Raw genomic sequence first — 21,635 nt, 5'->3', positions numbered from 1 at the left:
CTTGGTCATCTTGTTTCCTCCAGCCCACCCACCATGTCCCCTCTAGCTTCAAAATGGAGCCTAAAATCCCTCTCTAGACCCATTGCCCCTCATCAAGTCTGTTATCAGCTCCCCAGTGCAAGTCAGCACTCTCCTTGCCTACACTAATGTCACAGCTGGCAGTTCCCCAGTCTCCCTCCTCCTAGCTCTTGCCCCACTGAGCAGTCTGTTCTCAACCCAACAGCCATAGCCATCTTTTAAAAACATACATCAAGGTATGGCACTGTTTAGTTCAAAACCTAACAAATTCTCATTAGATCAAAAAATAAGCTGCTCACCATAGACTAAACAGCTGTAGAAAATTTGGCTGTTCAGCGCCTCTGGCCTCCAGTCTTTTTGTTCTCTCCTTTGCTTACTGCTACATCCACACAGGACAACATGCCAGTCCCTGCACACACTGGGAACAACCCACATTCTGGTCCTCTGCATTTCGTCCTTCCCTCCCCACTCCACAAATGCACCTTCCCAGTGAGATTTTCCTTGACACCAGATTTTAAATTGTACACCTGCCCCAAAGACTCCCTAACTCCCTCCCATGTGTTGGCTCCTTAGCACTTATCATCTGAAACATGCAGAGTCAAGCATTGTTTCACAACAAGGATACATTCTGACAAAGGCAATTCTGTCATCATGCAAACATCATGGAGTTCAGGTGGTGAGCCTACTGCAGACCTAGGCTATCCAGTAGAGCCAACTGCTCCTAGGCTACACACCTGCACAGCACAGTACTGCACTGAATACTGAGGCAACCGGAGCACGGTGGTATGTGTGTTATCTACACCATAAAAAATGTGCAGTAAAATCAAGTACTCTAATCTTACGAGACCACTGTCATATATGTGGTCTACTGCTGACCGAAACATTATGCAGTCCATGACTGTGTATGACACATATTGAGACCTTACTCATTTGTTTATCCATCTCCATTGAAGCAGAAATTTTTGCCAATCTTGTCTAGTACTATATCTTCAGTGTCTGGCACATTGTAGGCACTCAAATATTTACTGAATTAATGAATACTAATAATCACTGAATATAAACAAATACAGCAAAAAGCAACAAGTATATAACACTCTTGCCAAGCTAGATACACTGTAAGTAAAGTACACTCTTGTTTTGGTACAAACAGTTTCTGAGATATTATCTTCTTTCATAATAAAATTTTTGTTTTGTTAACTGTTGTTACAGGAAAAAGCAAATTGGCGTTTACTTTGGCTGATTAGGTTACCAAGGGAAATCAGAAGTGTGAAATGAGTGTTAAAGTCTGAGGCCCATATTAGTGATGAGTGAAAGGTAGAGACTTACTCCTTGATCCTCAAAGTATGGTCCCACTGAGGACCCCCAGCATCAACAAAACCTAGGGTTAGTTAGAAACACCCACTCTCAGCTTTCGCCCCGAACTGCAGAAACTCCTGGTGATTAATACAGGCACACATTCAGATCATTCTACATCTCCTCTTCTATAAACTATCTTGTCAATGATGGGAAAGAAGCATCAACACTTTTAAATACATTCTCCCCCCTGGAGAAGTGGGCAAAAAATGAAACAAAGTCAAATTTTTCAAAGTCAGTACAAAAACGTGTCCTATGTTCTCTAAATTCACTCTACCTAAATCCTTGCCAATTTTTAGTTTGGGGACTTCGTCAAAACATAGAGGTCTTTGGATATAATTAAAACACCAACTTTTGCTCATCACGAACTCCAAACATAAAAACACAGGGAGTATATGAATCTGCTGTGCACATATTTGGGTATGATGGAGCCAAATGATTAAAGCACTTCAAATATCTCAGAGAGAATTTAACTAAAATGTTACAGAAGTGAAAGGAGCCTGGAGCTGGGCACAGCTTATCCAAAAGAAGTGAGCAAGTCCTCAGGCACACAGCCCACAGGACAGGTGTTTGGTGTATAAATGAATGTATCCTTGCTGTAAACAGAAAAATAACAGGTCAGGTTAACAATGTACTAACTTAAGCATGTGGTGCTGAACTGGGCTGATTCCACTTCTATGAATATACCTGAAATGACTTCCAGAGAGGTAGCCAAGCTATTCCAAAATCAACTAAGTCAAGGCAGTGTATCTAATCTTATCTATTTGGGAAAGGGAGCAGGGAATAAGTAAGCTATTACTTAACTACCAATTCCAGTGATGAGTGTGTTAAGAAGGCAAGTGTAACTACGACATTTCAAACATGGGCACTCTTTTTCTATGTCACTTTTGCAAGGGTAAGGCCCACTGTATTTACCAAGTTGTGTTCATAATAATATTTACAATTGCATATTTTTCCTGAAACATGGTACCCAACCCCACTGAGATACAGCTCGAAAACATTCTGGACAGGAAAATGAACGGCCTGGAGGATATGGTTAAAATCTCCTTGGTGCCTAGACCTACTCTATAAGCATATTAAACACTTGGAATCGCTGTAGCCCTCACAATACTACAAAGCAAAGCTCCCTATTAGAAGGACTTCAGACTAAATGCAAGTGGTATTTAAGAAAGGGCTCGGGAACAAAGAATTGAAGAAGTCTTGAGATTCACCTGAAGTCTCAACAGACAGCAAAATTACGGAGTGGGGCTAACTCATCAGGGGATATAGGCAATGTTAAAGGGCTCTATAAATCTAACCACTTTTGCTATATAAGCCAACTTATCATTCTGTTTGACTTTAGATTATGTAGTCCGAGTATGATGGCAGAGAAGTAGAGCAAGCAAAGAAGAACTGAGACACAACCTGAGTGACAGATGGATGGAGCCCAAAATAATTTTTTCCAACACAGTCTACCAGGGGCTGAACGTTTTATTTGTTGCTGGATGACCACACCCTCCATGGGGATATATGTAATAACATTCACACACAATCCCAGAGCAGATCTGCTGACAGCATACTGTACAGTAAGTGAGCATTATCTGAATTGTAATGAAGTCCTTCTTTATTACAGAACTGCTCACAAGAGAAATACGCTTAGCAGGCCGGGCGCGGTGGCTCAAGCCTGTAATCCCAGCACTTTGGGAGGCCGAGACGGGCGGATCACGAGGTCAGGAGATCGAGACCATCCTGGCTGACACGGTGAAACCCCGTCTCTACTAAAAAATACAAAAAACTAGCCGGGCGAGGTGGCGGGCGCCTGTAGTCCCAGCTACTCGGGAGGCTGAGGCAGGAGAATGGCATGAACCTGGGAGGCGGAGCTTGCAGTGAGCTGAGATCCGGCCACTGTACTCCAGCCTGGGCGGCAGAGCGAGACTCCGTCAAAAAAAAAAAAAAAAAAAAAAAAAAAGAGAAATACGCTTGAGCTACCTAAGATAAAAACGATTATTTAAAAGTCTGGTAACAAGCTTAATTGGACATTTTTGACTTCTACCTTTTAAGCCAATCAAAGGATAATTTTTTAAAAAGTTTCCCAAACAAAATCAGAATATTACTAAATATTCCTTTATAAGTAAGAAACAAGACAAAAATCCCCTTAAAAAAGACTATATTGACTGCAAAGGAATCAACATGGGAACCTCTAAAATTAAGTGGTTTAACAACATGGGAGAGGACAATTTCACTCTACAAAAAAAACCGCTGATTATCCAGAACACTCAAGTTAAGCGAATATTCCAAGTATCTATCTACAATGGGTAAAATATTCATTAAAAATGACTCAACCCTTCCTTGATGACCCAGGGCTGTCAATACTAATGTCATTTTCTCTGCTGGGCTGTACTACACAGAGACACTCGGGCTATTAGGCCTTATGTCTATTTTAATTAAATGGCCTTTTAATAGTTATCTCAACTTCATAATTCTTCCAACTCTTAATACTTCCTAATTCTATCATTATACCCAGCTTAAAAAGTGTGGCTCTGTCGAGAGTCTGGAAAAAGATGGCCATATTTTTAGGTAATCCACAAAGTAGGAGGCACAGCCCTCCAGGGAGTGACACAGGAGGACCAAGTGGCTGCTCTCTGGCTTTCAGAACCTGCTTCCCTCTTGTTTCAGGCTGCCAGATCATTGAATTCCTAACAGTCAAGGTGTAACTGCGTACTAGAAATTCAAGACTGTCACTGCTAAATTTGAAATATAGAATTAAATGCCAAACACAAACACTTCAATGTCGAGTCACGTGCTGCTTCTGTCTAAGCCAAGACCACCCCTCCTTGACTATCAGCTGGCATGTACTTGTAAAAGGAAATGCTTTCCCCATCTTTAAAAGCAGAAACAAAGCAATACTTACCTTAAAACTTAATCTGTTAAAAAACCAAAAAATACATTCCAAAGTCCAATATAATTTTTAAAAAAATTATCAATGCCATTATTCCCTAGCTCAAAGTACCGATTCTGGTAAAAAATTTTAAAGCTGGGGTTTCAAAGTCATCTACAAAATACTCCCCCACTGAGGAATGATCCAAAACGAGGGTATACTCAACTCAATAATATCAGAAAAATATCCAAATGAAATCTTTCGGTTCCTAAGCACCTAGGGTTATCAGCGGCATATGGCCACAAACCCAGCAGAATGAAAGGAAGGCAAGAGGGTTGTTCTATTGAGGTGCTTAGGCAGCAGGGCATGGAGGGAAATGGACACAAGTAGGATGTGGAGCAGAAATCAGTGGCTTCTCAATATCCTTCTGTCATCCCAGGCAGGTAATTAGGAGTGGACTAGACAAATGGGCAAGAATATTGTGACTACTGACCTCTCTTCCTGGTAAAGAGATAAGAACTTATCTTTGGCTCACAGTTACTAAGGCAAATGGAAGATCTTTTACATCTTTCTGAATAAATGGGCAAAGGCTAAGAGCACTGAAAAAATAAAAATGTAACCTTGTAAAACCTACTAGATCTACCGTGTTCCTCTTGTTAGTTTCTCCTAAGGAGCTTGTGCAGAATGTCTCCCATCGTTCCCTGACTTCGTCGGGAAGATCTTCAGAGAGAGAAAACCAGAACAGTATTAGCACCACAATGACCTCCACACAGACAAATAAAGTAAACAGGTAATATAAAAGTGGGCCTACTCACCTGGTTCATCAATGGTGAGCAGGCCCTATCAGCTGAGAAACTGGGTGACAGCCAGCCCAGTGCTCTTAGAGAAATGGAATTATTACACCTTCCATAGGCCCAAATCCCACAGACTTTCAGGAACCAGAATCCCCGTACCCAATGGTATAGGCTTGATTAGGCCAAGAGCCCTAAGGTAGCTCTGTGAACTTAACAAGTTTCTAACAATGTTCTGGTAGAAACTTTACCTGGAAAGTGTGTTTCTAACAAGCTTTTCTGAGAAAGGTGGTAGGTGTTTGAGAAGGTGTAGGGGTGAGGGGATCTTTTTCCACGGTGAAGTTTAGAAAATGCTGCAAATGACAGCTCCTGCGCACTTTATTGAAATGCTCTCATTGGCACCTGGCCAATGAATGTTCCACAGAACCTAGTATGGCTTCTCAAATTGCTCTAAGATCATGTTTCCTAAATATTTTGTGTCATGGGCCAACATGGATACACATGTAAATAGTGAAATTCTACCTTCTAGAGAAATGTTAAAGAAAAGGATAAACAACTGCTCTCCTGAGAAAGTCAAACCGTGATGTAATTTTAGACGCCTAACTAAAGTTGTCATCTGATAATTCTGATTTAAAACAGCCATGCATATGTGTACACTCACACAAGTGTACACACGTACCACCTGGCAAGCAGCTTCCATAAAGGAAAGACTGATCTAAAAACTTAATGATATCACCTGGCCATTTCTTCTTAGTTAGGACATAAAGGTAAACTGTGTAGTCAAATGGCCCAAGGAAGAGTTTTATACCTCTTATACCTCTCTCAAGAAGTAAAATTACAAGTGGGCACACAGCACTTTTTCCATCCCTGGGTGACAACTGTGCTTTTAGTGCACATTCAACAGGGAATAGCCTCTTGAACAAACAAACATTCTTAAGAAAAAAACGGAAGGACTGGGAAATGATTTTAACTCTTCTGTACCATGGATGTTAAAGACTGTTCACATTCAGAATAGGTCTCAGGATTAGTAATCCTGTTGGGTACAAAAACCCAGAGTACACAGAGCTCCTCATGCTCTCATTTTAGAAGAAGACTCATGGCTTGGGGCCAGTGTAAAAAGCATCCATACAGTCTCTTCCAAATAAGCTGGGGCTGATTAAACTGAAATGCTATACAGAAAGAGTCCTTTGGAAGCCAATACCGCTCATTTCAGTGATAGCAAGAAATGCTGATAAATGCCCTAATATTCCAGTTAAAGAAACTTAATTCAGAGGCTATTATATAGAGGCCTTCAGAAAATAAAAGGCAAAATTATAGCTGAAGTGGCTCAACTGCTAGCATATGAGTACTTCACACTCACAATACTCAAAAGAATGAATCATTCTTAATTCGCTCTTAAGAATGACAACAGGTGACTCTTGTATGCTGAATCCAGCCAAGCCTGCGAATGCTTAAGGAATGATCTGTAACTACGTGAACAGCAATAGAGCCAAAAACTGACACTGTTCAAATACATTCTCAAGAACCTCATTCAAATAGATAATTTGCCAAATATAAAGAAGTTCCACAAATCACTATCAAAAATGCTACATGCATTTCTACTTCACCCTTAAATCCTTTCTGCAACCCAACCAAAACGCAATTCAAATTTCACCAGTAACTTACCTTTGATAAGCTGCTGCACTAATGCACTGTTGGGGCCCTTATCAGTGCTATGCACGATACAGTTAGCTATCCTCGTCAGGTGTCCCATGTAACCATGCCTTCTTCCTCCCTCAGCCCTGATAAGAGGTAAAGGATAAATACTCAGATTCCTGATAGGATGAAGTGATGAAACACTCAGTAAGTGCTGCAGACTTTTAAGCAATCATTTTAAACACTGAAGGCACTGAAGAAGATGACAATGGACAGAAAAGAAAAGAAAAAGGAATGGAAGGTGCCAGAATATGACCAGGCAGCATGGTCGGGGAGGGGTCTGAAATTGTCAAAGATTATATGGCAGCCTCAGTCAAGAGGCCACAATTTATTCAAATCTCAAAAATCATCACTCACTGTCAATAACACATTATCTTTTAAAAGATCAAATAAACATTCACTGATGCCTAATGTTACTGTTATTTTATATCTTTTTTATGAAACATTTTCAAACCTTAATCAGATTATAAGGAACTGAAGTGAGAATTCTGCTAGTTCATTTTCTTAAAAGATAGCAAATTTTTATTACGTCAATGAATAGAAATAATTATCTACCAATGACATGTCTCAAGATATTAGCTGATTTGAGGACTTAGCCAAGATAGGAGACAGTCAACTGGTACTTGACCATACACCATTTTGAACATATGCAAATAAACTTAGTCCTTGTCCTTTTCCAATTTAGGGTCTCATCTTCCCAACCACGATCAATCTTTACACTTAAATAAATTCGTATCAGGCCAGGCACAGTGGTTCACGCCTGTAATCCCAACACTTTGGGAGGCCGAGGTGGGTGGATCACTTGAGGTCAGGAGTTCAAGACCATCCTGGGCAACATGGCGAAATCCCATCTCTACTAAAAATACAAAAATTAGCCAGGCATGGTGGTGCACACCTGATATCCCAGCTACTCAGGAGGCTGAGGCAGGAGAACTGCAAGAACCCAGGAGGCAGAGGTTGCAGTGAGCCAGGACTGTGCTACTGCACTCCAGCCTAGGTGACAAAGCGAGACTCCGTGTCTCTCTCTCTCTCTCTCTCTCTATATATATATACATACACACACACACACACACATATATATATATAAAATAAATAAATTCATATCAATCTGAGTTATCTGCATATTTACAAAGTGCCAAGACTTTAAGCGCTATGAAATAAAAGATTTTGGGCTGCAGAGAGCAGGGAACAAACACTGCAGAGGTTTTTGCTTAGAGAGAGAAAAGCCTTTCAGGAGCAGTAAGAAAAAAAAACCATCCTATGCTTGAAGGCTTGCTTGGAAAATAAAGTATCTGCCAGAAAATCTTAGAGGGCTTAGGGGTGCCTAAGGGTAAGAAAGTACAGGGTTGATTATTTATTTAGAGACAAGACCTTGCTTGTCATCCAGGTTGCAGTGCAGTGGTGTAATCACAGCTCATGGCAGCTTCAAACTCCTGGGCTCAAGCAATTCTCTCACTTCAGCCTCTTGAGTAGCTGGGACTACAGGCAAGTACCACCACACCCGGCTAATTTTTTGTAGAGCCAGGATCTCCCTATGTTGTCCAGACTGGTCACTAACTCCTGGCTTCAACGAATCCTCCCATCTTAGCCTCCCAAAGCAGTGGGATTACAGGCGTCTACCACCGTGCCTGGCCAGGGTCAATCTGCACTAAGTTGCTCAGAGTCTCTTTTAGTTCTTCAGTAAGATCCAGAGAGCCAGGTGTTACCTAGAGGCAACTTAGTCACTCTCCTGCACTCCCTCAAGTACACAAGTGAAAAAAAAACAAAGGCCCACCTCCAAGGTGGTCCACGGCTTCAAATTGCTTCAGGCTGCTGTGCAAGGAGACAAGGAAAGTTCTTTCAGGATCCCTCCACATGGAGGGAATGGTATTCACCAGGCCTCCAGAAAACGGGGCTCACCAGGAGAGCAGGGCATAAAGGATATCTCAGCCCTGGCCAGATGAGGAGCCAGCAAGAAAACTGGAGGTTGGGAAGGGCACACAGAAGCCAAGACGGAGTCAGACATATAACCAGAGATGTCGACTAGGCCACAAACAGCACCTTCAAAGAGCTCCATTTGGAAGAATGTAACTAAGGTCTACCAGTACTAGCCCCTTGCCACAAACAAACAAAATGCCAATTTCCCACACGAAGCCAAATCAAAACCCCAGCAGTGCTTATTAAACAATTAAAAAAAAAATCACACCTCACAAAGTAAGACTGACTCCCAAGAGTCATCTAGCTTTCCTGGAGACACAGAGACACAAACAAGAATGCTAGGAAATGATCAACTACAAAGGACCATGAGAGAAATTTTGGGGGTGACAGAAATGTCTTGATTGTGGTAGTGGTGGTGGTGGTGGTGGTGACTTCAGGCATCAGTCAGAATTCCTAGGAATGCACACCCACAATGAGCTTTACCATGTAAGAATCATATCTCAATAAACCTGTCTTAAAAACAAACACAGAAGCATGCCTTGAGAGTGTTTCCCAAACAGGCCCTTATGCCGCCATGCTTCAGAATCTACGGGAGGACATACAGGCTCCCAGAGCACTAAAGAGGAACGCTGTTACAGACAACAACTGTAAGAAAAAGTTTTGTGTAACAAAGCTACTTACATGTATCAACTAACACTTCATATAATCTTGCCAATCAGCTAACAAACATTTTCTAAAAAGAAAATACTCAGCAATTTTTTCCTCTAGGTCCCTGTACTAAGCAACTCTTCTCTACAATGAAAATACGTATGTAGTACCATCTGTTCTGAGTATAAGGTGACCAGGACAAATACACTAAGTTGAATCATCAAGGACTTCACTTAAACCTTCTAACTCTTAGAACAATAGCCATTCAAAAAGGACCAGGAAGTTTCAAAGGCAGCACAGAGATGGGGAACACTCCAAACTCACTGGTTTTGCCCCCAAAACGAGAGGACCTAACAAGAAATTATTAATATTATAAAAATAACTGTTACAATGAAATAAGCTGGGGAAAAGTTCAAATTGTAAAATGGCCAGTATCATGTAATTATTTCCATTTTTTTTCTGACTAGGGCAAGAAGGTATTATTTTCTTCGTATTACCAAACTGAATTCCTTTCAAAAAACAATTTACTTACTGTTTCTTCTCATTCATTTCCCAGGCTTCAAGTATTCGTTCTATTAATTGACATTTTTGGAAAAGCTGAATAAAAAAGAATATTCCAGTTAACACTTCAAAGCATCGAAACTTTTTTTTTTTTAATTATACTTTAAGTTCTAGGGTACAAGTGCACAACATGCAGGTTTGTTACATATGTATACATGTGCCATGTTGGTGTGCTGCACCCATTAAATCATCATTTACATTAGGTATATCTCCTCCTAATGCTATCCCTTCCCACCCCCCCCCAACAATAGGACCCAGTGTGTGATGTTCCCCTTCCTGTGTCCAATCTCATTGTTCAATTCCCACCTATGAGTGAGAACATGTGGTATTTGATTTTCTGTTCTTGCGATAGTTTGCTGAGAATGATGGTTTCCAGCTGCATCCATGTCCCTACAAAGGACACAAACTCATCCTTTTTTATGGCTGCATAGTATTCCGTGGTGAGTATGTGCCACATTTTCTTAATCCAGTCTGTCACTGATGGACATTTGGGTTGATTCCAAGTCTTTGCTATTGTGAATAGTGCCACAATAAACATACGTGTGCATGTGTCTTTATAGCAGCATGACTTATAATCCTTTGGGTATATCCCCAGTAATGGGATGGCTGGGTCAAATGGTATTTCTAGTTCTAGATCACTGAGGAATCACCACACTGTTTTCCACAATGGTTGAACTAGTTTACAGTCCCACCAACAGTGTAGAAGTGTTTCTCCACATCTTCTATTTCTCCACATCCTCTCCAGCACCTGTTGTTTCCTGATTTTTTAATGATTGCCATTCTAACTGGTGTGAGATGGTATCTCATTGTGGTTTTGATATGCATTTCTCTGATGGCGAGTGATGATGAGCATTTTTTCATGTGTCTGTTGGCTGTATGAATGTCTTCTTTTGAGAAGTGTCTCTTCATATCCTTTGCCCACTTTTGGATGGGGTTGTTTGTTTTTTTTCTTGTAAATTTGATTGAGTTCTTTATAGGTTCTGGATATTAGCCCTCAGAACTCTAGGTTAAAGAGAATAGTAGTATGCATAATCTAGCAAGCTAAATGTTGCTAAACCAAATGCAATGTGATAATCTACTGCAGACTCTCAGAACACCACAGGGATTCAAATCAGGATCCACACCCTCCACAGAACATCTACAGGAAACTCAGTATTACAGGTAGTGCAGTTAACCTGAAGCAAAGCCAGGTTTTATTAGCTGTGAAAATTCAGACCAGAAATATAAAACCTGAACTAAATTAAAACGGAATAAAGAAAACTATGCCTTGGCAAAAATTTAACTTAGAATCCAAAGTAATACTAGTACTTTTAAAATGTGAGCAAGTCTTACTTCCAGATGAACTAACATGACTGCATTAATATTAAACACAGGTGGATTTTGCCCAAATTCTGCAAGTCAGAGACAACTGCTGCGGGCTGCAATAATGGAATGTGCAGTGCTAATTCTTCTCAGGTGTCATTTGTCTTTCCCATCAACTTCACTGTTCCAAGCTAGCCTTTTCTACATTTTAGGTTTGCGAGTAAACCAAGCGTGGGCTAGAAATTTTTAAAGTACCATAGAACTAACAAGCAAGAAAAAATCTGAAGACTGACTTAGTAAAATTATCTCATATTTGACAGAAGAGAAAAAGAGACCCCAGGAAGAGACTCTCAACATCACAAAGAACTCAATTCTCCTGACTTTCAGTCAACGTATTCAGCAAAGAAAGTATACTCTGGTCTGCCAAATAATAGTGCGAATGTTTTCTATAGTATTTAAATATCTATGATTCTTCAAATCATCAAAATATTTATATATCTTCAAACCTATTAATTTTATCAAATAAAGAGGCCACTTAGCTTTTTTCTCACAAGACAGTTCATTTAATAGTTATTTGTCCAGTAGTTGATTTATATCACGATTGGTTAAACATGAAACAAACATGATAGTTAAATATTTAGACTCTGAAATCTAACCTCAAGCCCTTAAACCTCAATTCATACCACAGTCAAGTGGAAAACTGCTCTAACCAGGAGAGAGTGGGAGAAAAATGAGACCAAATAAACTTACATGTTTTAATAACAAATTATCACCAGTGGAGTCTTGATCAGTAATTGTGGCATTTTCTGTGTTTTCAAATGGACTTGCAAGAATCAGTGCAATACAAATTTCCACTTGTGTATGCAAAAAGTTATTCCATGTATATTTGAAGAACATGTTCTACAAGAAAGAAAAACCATGTTTTATTTGGTTACCTCAATGTTTAAGCCAATACTTTAATACATTTATAGAAGAGTGATTTAATAAAGTAAAAATGATGTGCTCTCAGTCCAAAAGGACCAATTAAAAGGAACACGAGTTCACATCATTAGTACTCGCATAACCAGAGTTTCATTTTCTGTGGTTTCAGTTACCCATAGTCGACCATGATCTGAAAATAGATGAGTATAATACAGTAAGACAGGCTAATGCAAGAGATGACACTCACATAACATTCATTACAGTATAGTATTATAATTGCTCTACTTTATTATTAGTTATTATTAATCTCTTCCTGTGCTTAATTTATAAATTAAACTTTGTCACAGGTATGTATAGGAAAAACATAGTATATATGTAGGGTTAGATATCTGTGGTTTTGGGCATCCAAACGGGGGCTTGGAAGGTATCCCTCATAAATAACAGGGACTACATGGGGATGTGAAATACTGCTTTAGAGCCTAAATGGCATGCTATCTGCTTATGTGACATGCCAAAACTGGCATGGAATCTAGTAAAAAACCAACGACAAACATACAAAGACAAGAGAACGTTTCTCCAAGAGAAAGGGAGTATCATTTTTGTTTTCAAAGCAACTAACACAAATACTAAGTGTGGTAAATTTTCTATAATTTTCAAGAAAATTTATAAGAATTTCATTTTGATGCAACAAATATTTACTGATGGCTTTTGTGCAGGGTATTGTACGAGATGCAATATGGCAGACTGAGGTACACAAAAATATGGTCCACAATCTTGAGGTGCTCATGACTCAACTCTGGCATACAAAAACTAGAACTATCAGCAAAAACAAATGGTACGAGAGGCAGCAACGTGAATTTCCTGGAAGTACAAGGGTTTTCAAATTACTTGAAAAGGTAATAGCAATTCAAAAGGTAAAGAATTTCTAAAAGCACAAAATGCATCAAGTATGTATTTAGGAAATGGTTGGATCTGGTAATCTAATCTCAGAATGAAAAAGTAATGAATGACTCCTCCAGTAGTCTCACCAAATTAAGTCTCATCAAAAGGAGTCCTTAAGATTAACAGAATAAATTAACAATAACTGTACACTTTTATTAGTAAAATTAAAGACTAGTGATTAATGACTTCGCAAAGTTATATTCCCAGAGTTTTATACACTAGAAGGTAAGACAAAAACTACGTCCCCAGAGGGCAATGACCATGCTAGCTATCAAAAAAATGGTGATTCTTTAAATCTTCATCTCTTTTTCCAAATTGCTCCTGTTTTCTATGCTCTATACTGATTTAACCCAAAGCTGAAATCTAACAAAAATATCTCAGTGATCATAATGATGTGGCTGATAAAGCACATATGGGTTTGAAATTGGGTGAATTCAAATCTTGGCTTCACCACTCACTAGCCGATGGAACGTATCCTCTCTCTGGGCATGATCTGAAAAACATATCCTCCCTCTCACTGTAATGTTCACCTGGGTGTCCTGGAGATCACCCAGGATCACATGAATAGAGTACAGAAGATGAACATTACAATGCCCGTCATAAAGTGAACAAACATCTCCTTTGAAACACCCCCAAATCTCCCCCAAATATATGATGTGACCAGATGTCTTGTGAAACCTGCTAAAGGGTTAACCCTCATGCTTTCTGTGCTGTGGGTGGCAGCACAGAGAGAAGCATGGGCTCCAGAGCTGGGCCTGTGGATTCTAAGCACAAACTCTGAAACTGGGGAATTCAGGGGTCAGGGAGATCTAAATCACCCCTGGGCTTTCCCTTCTCCTTCCATCAATAAGCACGCTAATAACTGTCTCAAGGAAGAGTCAATCCAGACTCAAATAAATTAAGACCATATGGCATCAGGTACATTATACAGATACCTCCCAGTGGCAAGAAGATAAAGGTTTGTCCCCTCACTAAATACGAACAGAAAACAATGCTGCACCCAGCAGTCATCGTCCACGAGACGGAGCACAAGGGAAAGGCTGATGTCTCTTAATCATCTTCAAAATCCTGTGTTACAATTCTTTATACAAAGCAACAGTAGATGCCTAGTGAACAATTATAAGCATTCAAAATTTATGATAAACTCAAGGCAAAAACTACATAAAACACCATTTATGCTCAGACCAAGAAAAGTCACTGACATATTGTAAATCTGTAAGGTTGTAACTTGGTTAAATTTCCATGAAATATCAATGGCAAATTAAAATGTCTGTGAGCAGGGAAAATCTCACCAATATGACTCCAATGCTATTCAGCTCCATAAGGTCCCCATTTATACTGCTGGTATTGGTTTGAAGCAGGCTGGATATCAATCTAATGACATTCAACCGGGTATTCCCCACAGGAGGATCCAGCACACCCCATGTGGTCTTCATCACACTTTTCTGAAGAAGAAAAAGCTTTCCAATTAAATTCAGTTAAATGAACAAAGCAAATGGTGTATTTGCTAAGACATGACGCTAGTTTAAATCCTGCAAACAACATGGCCTTAATTTTACACCTGAAACAAAATCTAAAGTTGCTCTTGATATCTTTCAGATACAATGAAATAACCAAGCAGGAAAAAGGAAAAAAAAACAAGTAATTTCCCTGGACCATAAATTTTATAAGAAATCAAGTATCTCCCTGCGTCAACATTCCAAGCTGTCATGAGAAGAAAGCAGAAGGCTGCAGAATACCCTAGGAAAAAGCACAATATTTCAAAATCTGACCAGAAATCTAAACTAAAAGAAGTTATGGCTGGGCACAGTAGCTCATTCCTATAATCCCAGCACTCTGGGAGGCCAAGGCAGGTGGATCACTTGAACCCAGGAGTTTGAGACCAGCCTGAGCAACATGGTGAGACCCTGTCTCTACAAAAAATACAAAAATTAGCCAGACATGGTGATGCACACCTGTAGTACCAGCTACTCAGGAAGATGAGGTGGGAGAATCACCTGGGCCTGGGGAAGTTGAGGCTGCAGTGAGCTGTGACTGTGCCATTGCACTCTAACCTGAGCAACAGAGTGAGACACTGTCTCAAAAAAAAAAAAAAAAAAAAGGAAGATGGAAGAAAGGAGGAGGAGGAGGAGGAGGAGGAGGAGGAAGAAAGGGAAGGAGGAAGGAGGAAGAGGAAGAAAGGAAGAAGAAAAAAGAGGAAGAAGAAAAAAGTAGTAGTAGTGGTAGTGGTGGTGGTGGTGGTGGTGGTAGTTGCTACAAGTGGTTTTGGAATACAATCCTCAGTCTGAGCCAAATCTGTGATAAAAATGCAAATTCAGACGTTGCCTCTGGATCACAAACCTGAAATGTGATCATTCTAAACCTGTTCTTGTCCATCAACAGGAGTTTCTATAGTCCGAAATCACAAAAGACAGAAGCAGAACATTTCCTAACTTTAGAAGTCTGAGAGGCAAGGGTGGCACACCCTAGGTCAGGCTGCCCTTTCTGCCCTTCCCCATCCACATCAACAGCCTCGCTCCCTCTGGCTCCCACCCTCCCGAGGACTGACAGAGCTGTAAGGCCCACGGTTCTGCTCTCTATGGAAAACAGCTCTAATTGGCAGGCTTTGTAAAAAACTTCATGGATCTACTTACAGACACATCACATAGTAAAACCAGGTGCAAAGAGAACTCACTCAGTCCTCGGAGTAACAGAGAAGCCCAAACAAGACCCTGCCTAATACTTTTGAATCGGGGCCAAGAACCAGATGCCACCTGTTTGTCCACCCAGAAAGAAGACAACCTAAGACACAGGTTGGGCCCTTCCTCACACACCTTCTTCCCTGTCAGATCCTTCTCCCACCTCTGTCTTCCATTTGTGATGTTCTATCCTCTTCTAAATCTTTTCTTTTTCTTTCCTTACTGTTTTTCTTCCCAGGACTGGCATGAAGGATGATCACTGTCAAACACCAACAGAGGCACTTTCCCTAAGGGCGAGCACCAACACTATGGTCCACATTCAACACAGGCTGAATGCAGATAAGAAGATGTGGCTGGAATGGAACCAGCAGAACAACGCAAACTCTTGAGCGCAGCGATGGAACCACGACCTGCTAACCAATGGCATCGGGTATCTGAAAAGATGATCTGAAGCTGAACTAGACTCCCTTGGTTATGTAAGTTATTCTGTACTCCCACAACTCCAAATAGTTAAATAAACAGAAAACATCTAATTTAGAAGTGAGAAACTAGTATTCTGAATTCTCAGTAACTCGTACAGTAGATAACCACAGAGATACACACTATATGGGACACCAGATTCAATGACATAGGGCAGAAAAAAAAGGAAACTTAAGAACTGTTGCTGGGAACAGAAATCGCACGGAACTGAATCTTCCACCCTAGACTCCAAACGCAAGTGATTCTTCCCCTTATCTAAATCTGTACCAATCCAAGGGGCGAAAGAACACCGTTTATAGACTGCTGACAAAACTCTTGTGGGTCTTTGCTGAGGAAACAGTCATTTTAAAATTAGCACATGGGAGGCTCTGTACTGAAAAACCTTCAAGTCATATTCTCTCCAAATTGTACACTAACTTCAACCTACTCTTTCTTAAATAAGGTCGACTGTACATCAGACATATACGGCTCCAACTCTGAATAAGAAAACACAATTTCAAAGATCAGTTTCTGAAAGATTAGCTTTTCCTGAAACATTCAAAAATAATATGTTATGCTACAAGAAGAAAATTCTTTTTTCTTTATTGGCATGTAAGTACCCAAAAATTCACAGAAGAATGAAAAGGTAAACTTCCTAAGCAGATGAATATTTTGTTTAATTCTCCATTCTCCACTCAAAAGCAGTAAAAATCACTGACGGTGTTACCTTTTCACACATTTGGTACATGCAGACCGCAGCCAGTTCTGCCACTCCTAAGGCCCATATACATTCGAATGACTGTGTCAACCAAATTACTGGCTGGGCAGCCATGCTTAAGATAGCTCCCCTACCTTGGGTGGCTCCAGCAGGAGTTCATGAAAAGATCCAAGTCTTCCTCTGATGGCTTCTAGAACACTCTTGTTTACTGAACAAGCTGAATGGCTCATGCCTGGTGGGCAGATTTCTATATGGCCTTCGAATCTTGAAACAAAGCAAGGTAATTTTAGTTATTATAATTTCAGAACAAATCATTCAAGGTTATCAACCATGTATGTCTTTACTTAGTGATTATATAATAATGGCTATATCAACATTTCTGGCTGTGGGAAGAAAGGCTAGGAAGAAAGCATAATGAGGCAGAAGAGGGTTAATAAAACCTCAGCCTCTATAACCTGCAACCCAAACAGCTACAGTATCAGGTAAGAAATTACATGTGATTTCTTCCCATTCTAAACGTTGTAAGTCCTCATAACTTTTATAGAATAACAAGTCTCTAACTGACCAGGAAATTTAGAGCAAAAGGAATCCAATCTCTGGATTATAGGGCACCCCACATTGCCTGCCAGTTTGGTTTGTTATTAATGAACAGGCCCATACTTGTTCCATACAGTTTTTCTTAGATAATCAACATTATTTCCTATTTAAAAGGTTTAAATTATTCTACACAAAGCTCATCTATGCTCACTATAACCTACTTCTTACAGGAAAACAATTATAGGTGGAATGAGAGTTGGGTAAATACTCAAGGATAAGAATGCTGGGTGACATTAAAAATGTTTAACTTTCTAAGAACTGACAAGTATTTCTACGAAGTGGCTGTATTCCCACTTTGCATTCCCAACAGTAATGTGTGTGACTTCCAGCTGCCCTGCATACTGCACTGAGTACTGTCTATTCTGTTTGTCTGCTTTAGCTAAGTAGTGGGCTGAATGATGCTCTCCTACCCAAAACATATGTTCACATCCTAATACGCACGGCCTGCAAATATCACCTCGTTTGGAAAAAAGATCTTTGAAGATGAAATTAATTAAAGATCTTGAGATGAAAGAATATCCTAGATTATCCAGGTGGGCCTTAAATGCCATCATAACTATCTTGGAAGAGAGAAGAGGCAAGACAGACACAGAGGGGAAAGCAATGTAAAGAGGATGCAGAGAGATCACAAGCCATGGAATGCCAAGAACTACTAGAAGCTAGAAGAGGAATGCCTAAGCATCTCTGAAAGGAATTCAGCACCATTAACACCTTGATCTTAGACTTCTAGGACTCAGAACTGTGAGAGGCTAGATTTCTGTTTTGTTGTTGTTTCCTGGGCTCAAGTGATCCTCCTTCCTCAGCCTCCTAAGTAGGTGTACAGGCACATGCCACCATGCCTGGCTTTTTGTTTTGTTTTGTTTTGGTAGAGATGGGGCCTTCTCAAGTGATCCTCCCGCATCAGCCTCAGCCTCCCAAAGTGCTCGGCATGAGCCAACATATGCAGCCTAGGTATTCTTCATATACCTGGATATAAGTCTCTTCTCACACATTATCAATATTTTCTGGCAGTCTGTGGCCTGTCTTTTAATTTTCTTAACAGAGTCTCAGAGCACAATTTTAAAATTTTAGTGTAGTCTGAGTTGTCAATTTCTGTTTTATGAATTGGGTTTTGGCAATATATCTGAACAATCTCTACATAACTCTGAGACAAAGATTTTCTTCTATTTTCTTCTAGAACTACGAGTTTTATGTCTAGTTCCATCATCCATTTTGAGTTAATTTTTGCATAATCTGCAAAATATATATCAATGTCCAACTTTTTGCATAAAATACCTAACTGTTCAGGACCATTTACTAAAAACACTGTCCTTTCTCCACTAAAATGCCCCCATGCCTCTGTCCAAAACCTCCTGATCACAGGGGTGGGTCTACCTCTGGACTCAGCTCTGTCCCAGTGATCTGTACATCTATTCTTTCACTACACCGTCCTGATTACTGTCACTTTGTATTCAGTCTCAAAATCAGAGTGTGACTCCTCTAATTTTGTTTTCTCTTGCAAAATTGTTTTGGCTACTGTACTTACTTTGATTCTCGTGCAAGTTTTAGAATTCACTTGTTGATTTCTAAAAAATCCTGCTTATAATTTGTTTGGAATCACATTGAATCTACAGGTCCCTTTGGGGAGAAGTGACATCTTAACAATATTGAGTGTTCTAATCCATGAACAGAGTATTTCTCTCCATTTATGTAAGTCATCTTTGATTTCATCAATATTCTATAGTTTTGGGGCATTAAACCTTGCACATATTTTGTTAGGTTTGTATCTTAGTATTTCCTTTTCTCTATGCTATAAAAAATAATACTTTGAAAAAATTTCAAATTCCAATTGTTCATTCTTAGTACATAGAAATGCAATTAATTTTTGAGTGTTGACTTCATACTTGCAATCTTGCTAAATGTATTTGTTAGTTCTAGGAGTATGTTTTTTTTTTCTTTAATGTTCTTTAGGATATTCTACAAAGACAATCCTGACATCTGTGAACAGAAGCAGTCTGACACCGCCCCTTCCACTCTGAATGTCTTTTCTTTCTTTCCTGCCTTACTATTCTTGCCTGGACCACCAGCATGGCTTGAATAAGAGTAGTGATGGTGAATATGCTTGTTATGTTCCCCAGTTTCAGAGAAAATCACTTCGGTCTTTAACTATTAATAACTATGTTAGTTATGGGATTTTTAAAAGAGGGCTTGGCCAGGCACTGTGACTCAAGGCTGTAATTCTAACATTTTAGGAGGCCAAGATGGGAGAACCACCTAGGGCCAGGAGTTCAACACCAGCCTGGGCAATATAGACTCCATCGCCACAAAACATTAAAAAAATTTGGCTGGACATGATAGCTTGTGCCTATAGTCCTAGCTACTTCAGGAGGCTAAAGTGGGAGGATCAGTTAGGCCCAGGAGATCAAGTCAGTAGTAAGCTACAATTGTGCCACTGCACTCCAGTCTGAATGGCAGATCTTATCTCAAAAAATATAAATAAAATGAAAGAGGGCTTTATCAGTTTTCATCCAAGTTCCCTTCTATTACTAATTTGCTGAGATGTTTTATCATAAAGGAATTTAACAAAATGATATGGTTTTTCTTCATTGATCTGATGTGATCAGATCTGTTGTCTGTTGATGTGAAGATTTTTGAAGGATGAATGAGCCTTGCATTCCCAAGACAAACCACACTTTGTCATGATATGTATTATCCTTACAATATACTGTTAGACTTGATTCACTGATATTTTCTTGAGGAATTTTACATTTCAGCTCTTGTGGCATCTTGCTACTTGCAGTCGGCCCTCTGTATTCACAGGTACTACATCCACTGACTCAATCAACTGTAAATGAAAAATATTCAAAGAAAGCTGGGCGAGGTGGTTCACCTAGTCCCAGCGACTTAAGAGGCTGAGGCGGGAGGATCACTAGAGGCCAGAAGTTCAAGGCCAGTCTGGGCAACATAGTGAGACTGCATCTCTAAAAAAAGGTGAAAAAAAAATGCCAAACAAAAAATAATACTATTTAAAATAATAAAAGAGCATAACATATATCATTTACATTGTATTACACATAAGTAATCCAGAGATGATTTAAAGTATACGGGAGGATATGTGTAGGTTATATGCAAATACTATGCCATTTATGAGACTTGAGCAACCGCAGATTTTGGTATGCATGGGAGTACTAGAACCAATCCTTAGCAGATACAGAGGAACAAATCTAGTTTTTGTTCCCATGATTTTGTGTAGCTTAGTCTAGTTTCAAAGTGATGCTGGCTACATAAAATGAGTTGGAAAGAGTTCCCTCTTCTATATTCTGACAGAGTTCTTTCATCTTTGGTAGACTTCACTAATGGAGCTCATCTAGGCCAGGAGTTTTCTTCGTTGAAGGTTTTAAATGTAAGTTCAATTTCTTCAACTGATATGGGGCTGCTCAGGCTACCTGCTTCTTCTTCAGTCATCTTTGGCAATTATTTCCATCGCATATAAACTGCTGAATCTGTTTAATGCATTGTTTGTAGTATTCTCTTATTATTCATCTAAAGTCCACAGGAAACAGTGTTAAAGTTCAAAGGACACAGTCATTCCTATTATTTGTAATTTGTCTCTTTTCTATTCTTTTCCTAATCTGGATGGAAGTTTATCAATTTTATTGATCTTTTCAAAGAACCAGCTTTCGGTTTCACTGATTTTCTGTATTATTTTTCTCATCTCAAGTCCACTGACTTCTGCTCTGAATTTTATTATTTCTTTCCTTCTGCTTGCCTTGGGTTTGCCCTGCCTTTTACCTTTAATTTGTAAGGCAGGAGCTTAGATCATTGATACACATTCTTTCTTCTTTTCTAACATAACCACTTAATGTTATAAATTTCCTTCTACTGCTTTAACTGCATTCCACAAATTCTGACAAGTCCTATTTCCATTATCAATTAGCTCAAAATACTTTCTCTCATTTTCTTTGTCATTTCCTCTATGACACTTGGATTATTTAGCAGTGTGTTAATTTTCAAGTATTTGAGGCTATTTCAGAAAACTTTTTTATTGATTTCTACTTTAAACAAAGTATAGTCTAAATACAAATGTTACATGATTATTATTTTAAATTTATTAAATTTGTTTTATTATGAGAAACTGGTCTCGTTATCAGCAAATTCCTATGTTGAAATTCTAACTCCCAATAAGATGACATTAGGAA

The 21,635-nt window shown here is 39.4% G+C and overlaps 1 protein-coding gene across 26 annotated transcripts in view; it reads right to left on the bottom strand.

The window, feature by feature from the left end:
• The window catches only part of PPP6R3 (protein phosphatase 6 regulatory subunit 3), a 160,987-nt gene that overhangs the window by 35,363 nt on the left and 103,989 nt on the right, over positions 1-21,635 (bottom strand). For 23 of the 26 annotated variants that reach the window (XR_004177597.1, XM_017948183.3, XM_009185463.3 and 20 more), the window contains 6 exons: positions 16,995-17,124; positions 14,298-14,450; positions 11,893-12,042; positions 9,812-9,876; positions 6,685-6,800; positions 4,863-4,948 (listed from right to left, as the gene is read on the bottom strand). Coding sequence is in view for 25 of the 26 variants with exons in the window: in XM_017948183.3 (XP_017803672.1) it covers positions 4,863-4,948; positions 6,685-6,800; positions 9,812-9,876; positions 11,893-12,042; positions 14,298-14,450; positions 16,995-17,124 (700 nt within the window). In the remaining variant the exon portion in view is untranslated. The remainder of the gene's footprint in view (positions 1-4,862; positions 4,949-6,684; positions 6,801-9,811; positions 9,877-11,892; positions 12,043-14,297; positions 14,451-16,994; positions 17,125-21,635) is intronic. The other 3 variants (XM_009185470.2, XM_021925462.2, XM_009185473.2) reach the window with 1 other exon arrangement.

Source organism: Papio anubis, chromosome 12 (genome assembly GCF_008728515.1).
Source record: "Papio anubis isolate 15944 chromosome 12, Panubis1.0, whole genome shotgun sequence".
Lineage (NCBI taxonomy): Eukaryota > Metazoa > Chordata > Mammalia > Primates > Cercopithecidae > Papio > Papio anubis.
Note: the sequence above shows the minus strand (reverse complement) of the source record. Positions and strands in the feature narration are given on the sequence as shown.